The sequence below is a fragment of the Letharia lupina genome (assembly GCF_014066315.1).
Source record: "Letharia lupina isolate WasteWater1 chromosome Unknown contig_22, whole genome shotgun sequence".
Classification (NCBI taxonomy): Eukaryota; Fungi; Ascomycota; class Lecanoromycetes; order Lecanorales; family Parmeliaceae; genus Letharia; species Letharia lupina.
The window spans coordinates 1,168,738-1,180,796 of record NW_023502991.1 but is presented as its reverse complement, the minus strand read 5'-3'; the positions used below and the strand labels follow the sequence as shown (position 1 = coordinate 1,180,796).

Here is a 12,059-nt window from a genome sequence, read left to right as displayed (position 1 = left end):
TATTCTAGGAGGGGATCATCATCGTGTTACGCATATGCTCCATATCCACATTCGAGGATTTTGCACACGGCGTCATCTTCCTGTGTTGTTTCCTTTGATTAAAGATGGACTCTAAGCCTATCCACTTCAACGATGTCCCGCTCGACGTCAAGAAGAACATTATTCTCGGCTACGTAAGAAGCCTCCACTGCACCTCTCTTTTGAACCGTCAACTAGACCAATGTTCATAACGTCGTTGCAGATCACACGGCCGGAAGATCTCAAGTCACTATGCCTGACAAGTAAGCGACTACGAGACATCGCTACTCCACCGCTGTATCGAAAAGTACTGCTTTTCATCGGCGGCCACAAAGACATCAGAGTCTCCGGTCTACTGAGTCGATCAAATCCGGGCATTCAGCATGTTAGGAAAGTCTACCTGCAGCTTGAGAAGACGCCAGTTCCAGCTCTGGATATCCATGTGAACTCTGATGACTCCTCTGAAGATGAAGAAGATGCACAGATTGAAGACATTGTGGGTGCCGCGAGACAGGCTCAATTTACTGTCAGGTTGCTTCTGGATTTCTTGCCGAATGATATTCTTGAGAAATTTAGGTGAGTAGCCTTCCACTTTCTGCAAATTCGTCGAAAGACATATTATGGAGAATCCATCTCGCTGCCTGGAAGGCTTGGAACAAGTATACATTCTCTAGCTTTTATCAAGCTAATAGTCTACATAGTTGGCAGAATTGGGAGCCTTTCTCAATGGACAATTGGGTACTACTGATGAAGAAGCAAAAGCGGCTGAAAGCAGTCCAAATCGAACCAGTCGATCGGAACTTCATGCGTACGTATCTTTGGAGTTCCTATTTCGCTTTTCAAGTTGAACGCTTAGTATTAAGACATGCCTTGGGATTAATTACTGTCTAGACATGTTCCAAGACTCTATATAATCCCAACGAGCAGGCAAAACTAACTCTGATAATATAACCCAGCGGAGCTCGAAAAGAATCCCGGTCTTCTCACAAGTTTGGAAGGAGCCGCGAGCCTGCATTTCTACCCTGACACCGTCGATCGATTAAAGGCCTGTCAAAAAGTTGTAGAAACCCAGACAAAGTTCAACAAGCTACAACTTTCCTCTGGTTTTGCGTATTCTGGGGAAATTCATGGTGATCTAGAAGACTCAAGCACCCGCCCAGGTCTCCTCACCAGGACAGTCTTTAGCCACATGATGCCTTTCGAGACGTGCATTCCGATGATTCTCAAGAAACTCAGAATAGATAACATCGACTTGCGGTATGCTGCTGATACTTATATGAAATTCATCAAATTCAGCGCCCTGGAATCCCTGGTTATTAATGGATGCCGGGGTGCAGACACTGTGTTCGCTCAGATGAGCAAGCCGCTTCTGCGCCCTACCAAGTTGAAGAAAATCCGTTGGTTCCATAGCGAAGAGACTAGCGTGACACACGCTCTTGAGGCCTTCGACGGACTACTCGAGGCCATGAGTGGATTGGAGATTTTGCACGTAGATATCAGGGGCTTCAGTGGATTGCCCAACCCCACAGCGATAGCGCACCATGGGAAGACCCTGCGACTCTTGGGTGTTCGAAGCCGAGATCTAGCGTCGAATCTGATGAGGTACGAGAGCGAGCAATTGGATGAGATTTGCACAGCGTGCACTGAGCTTCGCCAGCTTGGGATTACATTTCCTGATACGTCTGTTTCGGACGCTCATCCAAGCTCTGAATTCAAACAAGCTCAAGTAAGCCATGCTGGCAGAATGTTGCAGTGCCCATACTGAAACAGTGAACTAGCGGTGCCTGAAGAAACTACGCCATCTAATTACACTCAATCTCCACTTCTGGCCAACCACTCGAAGCTCCTTCATCAGCCGCAACTACAAGCTGAAATATGAATGGTACGACCTCTACGAGCATGCTCTACAGCGACTAGCACAACAGATACTCGAAGCCAGCGACGCCCATTCCAAGGAGCAGGGTTGGGGCCTCGGTCACCGTTCTTTGCTCGCCGTCGTTGCCTTTGGCGCTAATGGAAAGACTTCCCCTGACGGTGAATCCATTCTCAAGTTGAAGCAGCTCCCTTTTGTGCGGGGATTGAAGGTCGACCCTTTTGGCAAGGCGGAGATGTTGGCGGTGAAGACAATGTGGAGAATGGTCCAGTTCATTGAACCGGAGAGTGATATCTTAAATTTCTCGACATACGATTTGCATGATGCGCATAGTAACGCGCCTTGAGGGAAGAGGGAAGAAGGTATGTCAACAAGGAATCAGCTAAGTGCACCAGTCAAAGATGTTATGAGATGGAGGAACATGAGATTTCTGTTTCCAAGGATTCTGTCTGAGCGATTCCTGAATTCGACCGCGACTACCCCCTCTGCAGATGCAGTTGATTCAGTCACGTTTGCTTCTCATATAGATAGTGCATACAATCTAGCTACCTCAGCTCGGCTCTCACCTCTCTGCGAAATATCCTTGAACTCTTGTGAAATGTGCCGATCTGGTGTTACTCTTCACTGGACACAACAGTGGCCAAATGCATCCTGAGAGCATCCTGATTTAATGAAAACCGGTACTTGTTGGGGAGAGACGCCCTGGCAATGCTTCATTCCCGTTCAGACGCTGAAATAGCGGTCGATCATGCTTGATGCTACTAGAAATACGATCTTTCGAGCTCGCACTGAGACGCTGACTCAATGCCTCTGTGCGTGTTGAGAAGTTTTGAACGAAACATCTAATGAGAGGGTTAGCGTCATGCGGCTTGGCGAACACGCCGCCAATTATGAGTTGCAAAACCAACGAGATTGCTTGGCAAAATTGATTGCGCGCCATCTCTATTTTTTTGGTAGCCAGCCCCACCAAAATTTGATGAGAACCTACTCAAATCACTGCAATCATCAACCACCACCCCCCAATCTATATTTGAAGCTCTAGTATAGCCCAAAATCGATTACGGTTTCTGACGCTGGTACTCAAGTAGGGCCTCCAGAGCAGCCGGTGAGAGGCTACGAGGTCGCCCAGGTACATATAGATTACGAGGAATCACTGTGTCGCCGTAGATCTCAATATTGCGCTCCCACCGGTACCCCGTTGCGCGACTCGAACGGGCGTCTTTAGCTACTGCATCAGGTCGCCAATGAGACTCAAGGAGTAGTCTGGCTCGCTGGCGAATGTGTATTTCTTTGGGTGACATCGCGTATTAGCGGAGGGAGGGAGGGAGGGAGGGTAGCTATGGACACCTAGGTCAGTCAAAAACACGAAAAAAAAGAGTGTATACTCACTAGCCTGTGCCTCAAAATTATCCGATTGGGAAGTAAGACGAACTGAGAGGTAGAGACTGGTGCAATTGTTGAGAAGTACGATCTCTACAAATTTTGGTGGGGCTGGCTACCAAAAAATCAGAGATGGCGCGCAATCAATTTTGCCAAGCAATCTCGTTGGTTTTGCAACTCATAAAACGCGTCTGTCTCCTCGAATTATATTCACTAGTCACGATTCAAAAGTGAACATAACATTCTCTAGTCAACGACTTCTGCAATACACACACCCATTGACGACTCCTGCAACGCATCTTGTGTGTTTGGTATGCATGTTTCTTGAAAAATAGGTTTCTACGGCTGAACGCAATTCATGGCATTCACAACGCAATTGGCTTTCATTTCACGCCGCGCCTCCCAGGGTTCTTTTGAGTAAGGGATTGATAGATTGGTAGTCGAACTATTATGACAACTCTACGCTTGTCAAGTGGTAATGAAATTTACCTTCAGACGTAGATCCGAAACCCTGACTGCTTTTGATAGGTTCCGCCGCCAAGCCTCCCCGCATTCTTCCCTCAACCGCCCCTCAAATTTTCCATCCTTCTGACTCTTCACGGGACTCAAGTCGAAATATACGAAAACGAAAGAGGTCTGATTCAGAAGATGACGAGCATCCCGTGAGAGCTAAAGATGTCATTGGCGATGTACCAGATGAGGATGACCCCATTTGGTCCAAGGAGAAAAAGAGCGAGGTGCGGATGACTGGTGTTCGACCACCCCACTTTGTATTCCCCAGAACAGCATACAGCGGCCATGTTCCATCGGTGCCAAGGTACTCCGAGAAGAGCGTCTTGCAAGAAATCTTAGTAGGTTGAAAGGGGCGAATTCAGCACACTCTCTTCGAAAGCTAAGATTGTGGGCAGGTCAAAGAGGAGGAACAGGACGACAACGATACAGACACAAATGGCAATGCTTTTGTCGAAGCAGACCTTCGAGAATTTGTCATCTACCGTCCCCACAAGCCTTACCGTCACAACAAGAGCAGCGCCACTGAATTCCCTTTCGCAAATGAATTGGTGTCACTTCACGAGATCAACGAACACGCAGTCAAACACTTCTACCTTGACGGCGTCATCTGCTACGCTGGTAAGCAGAGATACGTTCAAAAAGTTCCCTTCGAAACCTTGTCCATAGGAGGATACGAAGAACCGGAACGCTCTACGGTGGGCCCCTACATCTGGATACAATCAATTGAAGGCACGAGGCCCGATGTCTGGTATCGTCTGACATACCCTGCAGCGGAGTACAAAAGGTATCATGAGCCATTCTTATGGATGGCAGATCTTGCCAAACATCTTGTTGAATATCTTCACACTCACCAAAGGGTTGCCTTATTCGATTTTCGTCATCGTTTCTATGAGTGGCTCCAAAATCTCTACCCCACTGACAGATGTGTTCGTCGTTGGCTCGAGCAATATGCGGATCGCGATTTTCGACGCGTTGTTACGGCCCATGCCAATTTCCTATACTTCCAAGCTGCCCAGGTCGATCAAAAGTATGAGAAGCACGCAATATGGGAGGAGATACACCCTAGGATTTTACGTGCGATACCAGAACAGGTGGAACACACCACAATCAAGGATATGTTTGCCACTTTGACGGCAAGAGAGGAGTTCGTATCAAGACGCAAGACTACCGTACGTCTACATTTCGGAGCGATTCCTTCTCGATTTGTACCCCAATTTGAGTCCCGAGAGACAATTTAAGAACGTCAACTTGTCGATGTTATCTTGTGACTCCCTTTGATCTCAAAGAAGCAGTACTGACTCCGAAAACTTCAAGGTCACGCCGTATGTATTCAAATGTTTCCAGAGTCTCCCCTGGGCAAAATTTCTCTATTGCCAATCTTCATCCACCTCTCTCATTCATCGCGAGAAACAATCAAATACCAATCACACAAAGGTCAGTCCTGCAGTTCAGAAGCTAGAAGTGCGTATTCCATTGTGCCCGAGTTCAAGTGGTATGAAGGCTAGAGGCCAGCCCATACGCGTCAGTATCGGAGACGTGGTGGCTATTCCGAAGGACAACAATAGCGCTTGGAGGACCCATGACGCAGAGTACTTTGGTACGTTATACTTTCCGAGGCAATTCTTCCCCATTTATGCTGTCTTATGAGTCGTCAGACAAGCCTCAAGCGTTCTCTGCTTCTAAGACATGTCTTGCGACTCAGAATCCCCCCCGGAAGGGTCATGCTGACTTCGAAATCATTAAGGCTATGTGCAATGCATTTCAGACACTGACGAAGGCCAAGCTTTGGGCTTGCTTTGGTTTTACCGTCCTGGAGACACCACGTGTCTGAGGATGTTTTATCCGTACTCACAAGAATTGTTTCTGGGTGATCACTGCAATTGTGGGGATCCTCTGGTACTTGCCAGCGAAGTCATCCGTAAACCGCAAGTTACCTTCGGTGGGCCAGAGAGTCCATCCACCGAATTTTTTTGTCGTCAACGATACGTCGAAGGTGATGGTGCCTGGATCACACTGCAAGATTCACACTTCCGATGTGGATGTCACAAAGTAAATGAAACACCTGAATACTGTGTTGGAGATACTTTGCTTGTGGCGTCGAGCCTGAGACGTTTGGGCAAGAATTTGGAACCGGTGGTACTTATCGAGCACAATCCAGACGGTCTTGACGGGAAAATCAGAGTCGTACGACTGTTGCGCAGGAAGAGAGACTACGGGTGCAATGATGCTGATCCAAACGAACTGGTTCTGACCGACCGGTCTGAGGTCATTCCTGTTGCGTACGTCCACAGACAATGCCAAGTTCGGTTTTACTCAGAAGCGGAAAAAGAAGAGCAAAGAATACCCAGTCCCTACGATCGTCAAGGTGCCTCGGATTTCTATTACATTATATCTCAAGACCTGCAGACTTCCGGATCTGGCCTAGAATCTTTACAAACCCCGTCGCCATCTTTCTTGAGACAGGGCTGGGATCCCACGTCGGCTCCACCTCAGCCGAGAATGCGGGGCTTGGATATGTTCTGTGGTGGAGGAAACTTCGGTCGTGGGCTCGAAGAGGGTGGTGCTGTCCGTTTTGATTGGGCGGTGGATTGGTACAACCAAGCGATCCACACTTACAAAGCCAACCTGCCGACTCAGAATCAGACTAAGCTATTCCGGGGATCAGTGAATCATTATCTGAGTCAAGCATTGGAGGGAAAGGGGGGAAACTTGATAGCTCAATTTGGAGAGGTCGAAGTGATATGTGCTGGCAGTCCTTGTCAAGGATACTCTCTGGCAAATCCGAACAAAGGCAATGAAAGTAAGTGCACTCTTCGGAGCATTGTCTTCCGAATCGATCCTGTGACTTGAGTCGATAGACATATTTTGAGAGCAAAAGACTCATACTCTGTTACTAATTAGAGCTGTCTTACGACTCAAGAATTTTGCCTCAAAGAAGTCATGCTGATTTCGAAATGTACAGGCGGTTTGCTCAACGAGTCTATGGTGGCTTCGGTGCTTGCCTTCATAGACTTCTACCGTCCCAAATATGCTCTCATGGAGAACGTGAAAGGCATGGCTCTTGGCGATGAGAAACACAGCGTGCTAGCACAGGTGGTCTGCTGCCTAGTGGGCATGGGGTACCAAGTTCGAACTTCCTGCCTGTGCGTATTTTCGGAGCCCATATTTCCCCTTTTGGAGCAAACCTTGAGTCTTGAAAAATGTCTCGGGACTTTTTACTCTCGAAACATATTCCAAGGCTCGATATACCTCCTCAAATAGGCAATACTGACGGCGAAATTGTAATATAGGGACGCTTGGAGTTTTGGTTCTCCCCAGAAACGAAGCAGGATCATCATCAATATTGCAGCTCCAGGCTTGACGCCTTTACTAGAGCCTGCACAAACACATTCACACCCAGATGGAGTCTGGGGTGGAAGCTTGGGAAAGACGGCAAATGGCGTGCCCACCGCTTCGCGAACCAGAAATCGAACACCGTTTGACTACGTCACGTCAGCAGAAGCCACGAAAGATCTACCAGCAACTGACGCTCGCACAAGCTGCATACCTTTCCCCGATCACCGTATGAGCAGGAGTTTGCCTATCCTTAGCTGGGTGCGCATTTCATGTGTTCCTCGCTTCCCCAGTGGCTGCTCTTTCGTCAAGGCGTTCAGGCACGGCTATATGCCTCAGGCGCAGATCGATTCATTCAAATGGGACGAGAAGATCCGATCGAGACATGATTCAAAGTCTTGGCAACGAGTGAGACGAAATGCGTTGATGCCCACGGTAATGACAGAGCCCAGGCCTGATGACGGTGCAGGTGGTGATTGTCTGCATTGGGATGACCACCGTTTGCTGACGATAATGGAAGCACGCCGAGCGCAGGGTTTTCCCGACTATGAGGTCCTTATAGGTTCCCCCTCTGAGCAGTGGAAGATCGTAGGCAATAGCGTAGCTCGTCCCGTGGCGTTGGGTTTAGGCGCCTCTCTGCGGACAGCATGGCTGGCCAACACGGCAAGACAGGAGCACCCAGCCGTCCGAGCCGACGTCGCCTCCAAAGACTCCGCCAGTGGCGTGGACAACGATCAGAAGAGTATAGTGGCAGCCTCTGGAGAAGCTGCTCGCAATGGATGGTCTGCTCAAAATATGCTGAACAAAATTACCGCCGCTCTTACCTCTCCTAGAGCGCTTGTATCTGCCATCTCTGATACGATAGTGGAGCCATTGACAAACCGGGATCACCATTCTGTAACGACTCTGGAATATCAGCCATCGAAGTACATCCGCTCAGTCAAGGCCTGCCAGACCGGATTTGAACAATCCAGGGGTGGCACCAACGGCGCCATTGGAACTTCGAGACTGAAACCCTATTGTTTCGAGGATGACGAACCCTCAAGCCTTTCAGGTACATCTGCCACAGCGGCACAACGTATCTATACCGATTACTCACCAGAAGGTTACGGTCCAATATCTTTCTAGGATTCTTCTCCCTGGGCTGGTCAAACCACGCGCAAAGTCACCCACGAGAACATCATCTCCAAGGTCAGCGTTACAAAGACCACCACTGTTTGTCAAGAGAGATATGACAACACGTAACCATCGTTGCCTGACACGAAATCGTTGTACTATACTAAGAAGCTTCGCTTAAAAAGGGCATTGGAACAGCACGGACGCACGTCAGGTTGGAATATTTGCTCATAAGTCGTGGAGGCAGGGAAAGTAAGGATCATCTTCTGAGGCAAATCCAGCAGATAGCCTTGCGAGGTATGTAGATACAGCTTGGGGACGCCTCGCAATAGACAGCTCCTGTCTAGGCAGACACGTATCATGTCATGGACGCTTTAAGATTGTGCTGACCCTGGAACTCACTGTGTCATCATGGTTGAACACTCCTCCTGCAGCTGACCCATGATTTCTTGACTCCATTTGGGCCCCTTTGAGTGGGAGGCACGACCCAGGGGGGGGCCTGAATAGTATTCATTGATGGCGTCGCATCGTCCCTGTAAGTCTAGAACTTCACGCAGTCTTTCCTCATTCCTGCGTTTCGGAGAGAGCCTTGCAAGGTACATTTTTATGGCTTCGCAGTGCTTCGGTAGGAATGGGTTTGCTTTCATTTCAATTCTATTTGGCATACCGATATGGAATTGCGCCTCAATGCTGCGCATTTCTCCGGTGAGTGTGCCGTCTTATGCACTGTGCCTCACTTCTCTCCGTTTCTGATAGGCTTGGCGTTCGATCGAAGCGAATGCAAGCCGCACATATCCGGAATCCCACCCATTCAATCACACACTTCTTGGAATACCACCCTCCTATCTCAAGTAACATCCCACCCCCTACAGACACGTGCTGGGCGGTCGAATGCGGTTCACATTCAACTTTGGTAGCACTCACTCGAGGGTGATATCTCGATAGTTATTTTCCGAAAAGCGAGACTCCGCCTCGCTTCTCGATTAGTGCGGGCGCTTAGCTAAGTATATCCTCGGTTCTTGGTCTTATATATCCTGTCCAGCGCATTCGCAAACCATTCGGTTTTAGATTCATACTTTGCTACAAATACTTCAAATCTACTTTTCCATCTCTTTATCATGGCTTCTGTCAGCTCGAGCAGGGACTTGTGGGATCCCTACAGAGTCCTCGATGTCGATCCGAGTTCTCCGTACTCCACGTGCGTCGGCTTTGCTGTTTCTACGGGATCACGTTGCAAATGGCGCTTCAACACTGAACAATTCGACACTTTCCAGAGAGCCACGGCCGTCGAGCGCCTGAAATCCATGTCGGAAATGCACCCGTCGCAGGTTACCCTAGCGGCACTCTACTCATTGGCCCGGAATACTCTGTGCAGAGACTTTCACCAATGGCAAGCAGATGCCAAGAGCGCCGAATGGAAAGCGAAAATCGAAGACTACCTCCTCCACGAGCATAACAGAGGACTGGCAGTGGTCAGGCCAGTCACGCAGCCGCAGTACAGGCTCGACGACGCCACACAGCTCCAGTACGGCACCGCGCAAGACAGGCACGCGTCTGAGCAGGAGATGAAGCAGCTCGTGGGGCAGATGGATGTGGTCAAACAGGACTTGGCGAAGCGAGATCGGACCATCGAGCAGCTCGGGGAGCAGATGGACGCGGTCAAATACGACTTGGCGAAGCGAGATCGCCACGTCGAGTACCTCGCGAAGCAGGTGAATGTGGTGAATCAAGAGTTGGCGGAGCGAGAGGTAGGCGGACCCGGAACGGTGAACAGTGGAGGGGAGCCGCTGACATGTTGACAGGATAAGGTACCGAGTCTCGAGCAGCCACAGAAGGTGAAAAGGGGTTTTTGGAGGGCACTCGGGAGGAAGTTCTCGAGGATCATACGGAAATGATCGGCTCCATGTGTGCAGAGCGCTGCATGAGATTCATGACCCGATGCTCCACCCTAAATGTACAAAGCGCTGCCCAATGCCCGTTTGTACACGCCGTTCCCGGTTCACTGCTAACACTTCGCTCAGAGCATCACATCCACAAGCACAACTTCCCACTCGCAGTCCCAGCAGCGACCCATTGCTCCGTGGGATGGAATTGTGCCACAGAAGGTACCGCAGTGATGCCTTCGCCGCCTAGCTGCGCCAGCTGGTCTCCGTTTGCGGTATAGATATCGACGAAGCGGTTCATGTTGCCAATGCAGAAGCGATGGATCGAATTGGGTGGGTGGAGCTGCCATTGGGCTCGGAGACTGCTTTCTGTCAGCTTGTCATTCCTATGGGAGAGCGGAAAGTACTGACATGGTCACCCATCTGCCCGTCTGGTTGTTGTGTCGAATGATTGATGAAGGTGCCATCTCGTCATCTGATATCTTATGCCCAGCATTCCATGAACCCATACGTTCAAAGGTGTGAATCTTAACCGTGTCGTCATAACTCGCAGTTGCGACTTGTCCTGCCGAATTGAACGCCGCGTGGCTGACACTGAGTCTGCTTTCGTGCTCCCCGATCAAAGCTGGAAGCTGCCTCGACGCCTTTCCGCTCAGTTTCCGCAGGTCCCAGATCCTCACATAACGGTCCAGTGAGGCTGTAGCTATGAAGTGAGGGTTTGCAGGATTGAGGGAGAAGCCTCCGATCTTCTTCTCCGAAAGCTGGAATATGTCTGTCGTTCCTGGCGCTCGAGTATCCGTTCTTCCTACGTGGCCATCAAGTCGGGAGAAGTACAGCATATGTGGAGCCGTCGGGTCCATTTCTACCCCTGAAAGGGGCTCGTCGAGCGAGGAGTCCGAGGGCGCATAGATTTCGGTGGACTTGGATTTTGTGAGGTCGAGAAGACGGAGAGAGGAGTCGTAGGAGCAGGTATAGAGGTGTGAGGGGTTGGCGTGGGAGAATTGGAAGGAGGAGATTGTGCGGGTGTGGCAATGGAAGGATGTAATTGCTGGGTCTGGGTCATCTTCCTCCTCTTCGTCTGCTTCTTTCTTGACGCCATCTTCGGCTTTGACTGACTCGGATGTCTGCGAGGCATCAAAGATGCCCAAATTGCCCATCTTGTCGCCGGCGAAGACCAGTTGTTTGTCTGTTGTCGGATGGAAGCCCAGCGAGTATATACGTTCAGGCGTTATCTTTATACGGTTGGGTTCGAAACCATCATATAGCTCCAAACCGCTCATCTGTTCTCTCAGCGATCTAAGTTCCTTGTCTGTAGTCTCTCTAACTTCGCTGTCTCCAAATGTCCGCTCATTAGGGTTGGCACCCCTCGAAACAACATCCACCAAAAAATTCTCGCTCTTATCCCAATCTCTCCCTCCTACCACCACATCACTTAAATTCAATTCCCCTGAATGTCGCTGTCTCTTTGCCCTCGCAGCTTCTTGTGTCGCAACATGTTCATCCTCGGCTTTCCGCTTGGCTACTTCGCTGTCGGCGGTCAATCCTTGTAGGCGCGATGATGTTCTTCTTGGCCCAGCGTCTTCGACTTTGACGCGCTTGACGGGGCCTTTTCTCTTGTGAGTAGCGCCGCTTTTATTTGGTTTGGGCGCTGGCTTTTGAGGCCCGAGTCCGGCCTGGCCGGCGTCGAGGGCGAGTTGCTTGAGGAGTTTGTCTCGCTGGGCGATGTTTGCTTGTCGCTGTTGCTCGTACTCGCTGAGTTCGGGCGCCATCGTGAATCTTGGAGCCCAATGGCTGTCCAGAATGGATCGGGTGCAGGTTCAGATGAGAAAGGGAGTAAGGTAATCACCTGTCTTAGAAGCCTACCAGTGTACTACTCTGCATGTTCCAAAAGCGATGTTCTGAGCGCGTGGCGGAATCGCGATCAATTACGCAGATTCGCGACG

At 49.8% G+C, this 12,059-nt stretch overlaps 4 protein-coding genes across 4 annotated transcripts; 3 read left to right on the top strand and 1 right to left on the bottom strand.

Moving 5' to 3' along the window:
• Positions 1 to 104: 104 nt before the first annotated feature.
• On the top strand, positions 105 to 2,237 carry HO133_005999 (uncharacterized protein; the record flags this gene model as incomplete). The annotated part of the gene is made up of 5 exons (XM_037296902.1): positions 105 to 173; positions 242 to 594; positions 720 to 826; positions 975 to 1,744; positions 1,797 to 2,237. 5 exons carry the CDS (start codon positions 105 to 107, stop codon positions 2,235 to 2,237), a joined length of 1,740 nt encoding a protein of 579 aa, XP_037148083.1.
• Positions 2,238 to 3,721: 1,484 nt separating this feature from the next.
• On the top strand, positions 3,722 to 8,245 carry HO133_005998 (uncharacterized protein; the record flags this gene model as incomplete). The annotated part of the gene is made up of 7 exons (XM_037296901.1): positions 3,722 to 3,746; positions 3,800 to 4,122; positions 4,180 to 4,953; positions 5,099 to 5,381; positions 5,529 to 6,584; positions 6,747 to 6,927; positions 7,075 to 8,245. The coding sequence occupies 7 exons, from the start codon at positions 3,722 to 3,724 to the stop codon at positions 8,243 to 8,245; spliced, it is 3,813 nt and encodes a 1,270-aa protein (XP_037148082.1).
• A 1,106-nt stretch (positions 8,246 to 9,351) lies between these two features.
• Positions 9,352 to 10,128, top strand: HO133_005997 (uncharacterized protein; the record flags this gene model as incomplete). The annotated part of the gene is made up of 2 exons (XM_037296900.1): positions 9,352 to 9,981; positions 10,036 to 10,128. The coding sequence occupies 2 exons, from the start codon at positions 9,352 to 9,354 to the stop codon at positions 10,126 to 10,128; spliced, it is 723 nt and encodes a 240-aa protein (XP_037148081.1).
• A 130-nt stretch (positions 10,129 to 10,258) lies between these two features.
• Positions 10,259 to 11,885, bottom strand: HO133_005996 (uncharacterized protein; the record flags this gene model as incomplete). The annotated part of the gene is made up of 2 exons (XM_037296899.1): positions 10,259 to 10,478; positions 10,528 to 11,885. The coding sequence occupies 2 exons, from the start codon at positions 11,883 to 11,885 to the stop codon at positions 10,259 to 10,261; spliced, it is 1,578 nt and encodes a 525-aa protein (XP_037148080.1).
• Between the last annotated feature and the right edge of the window lie 174 nt (positions 11,886 to 12,059).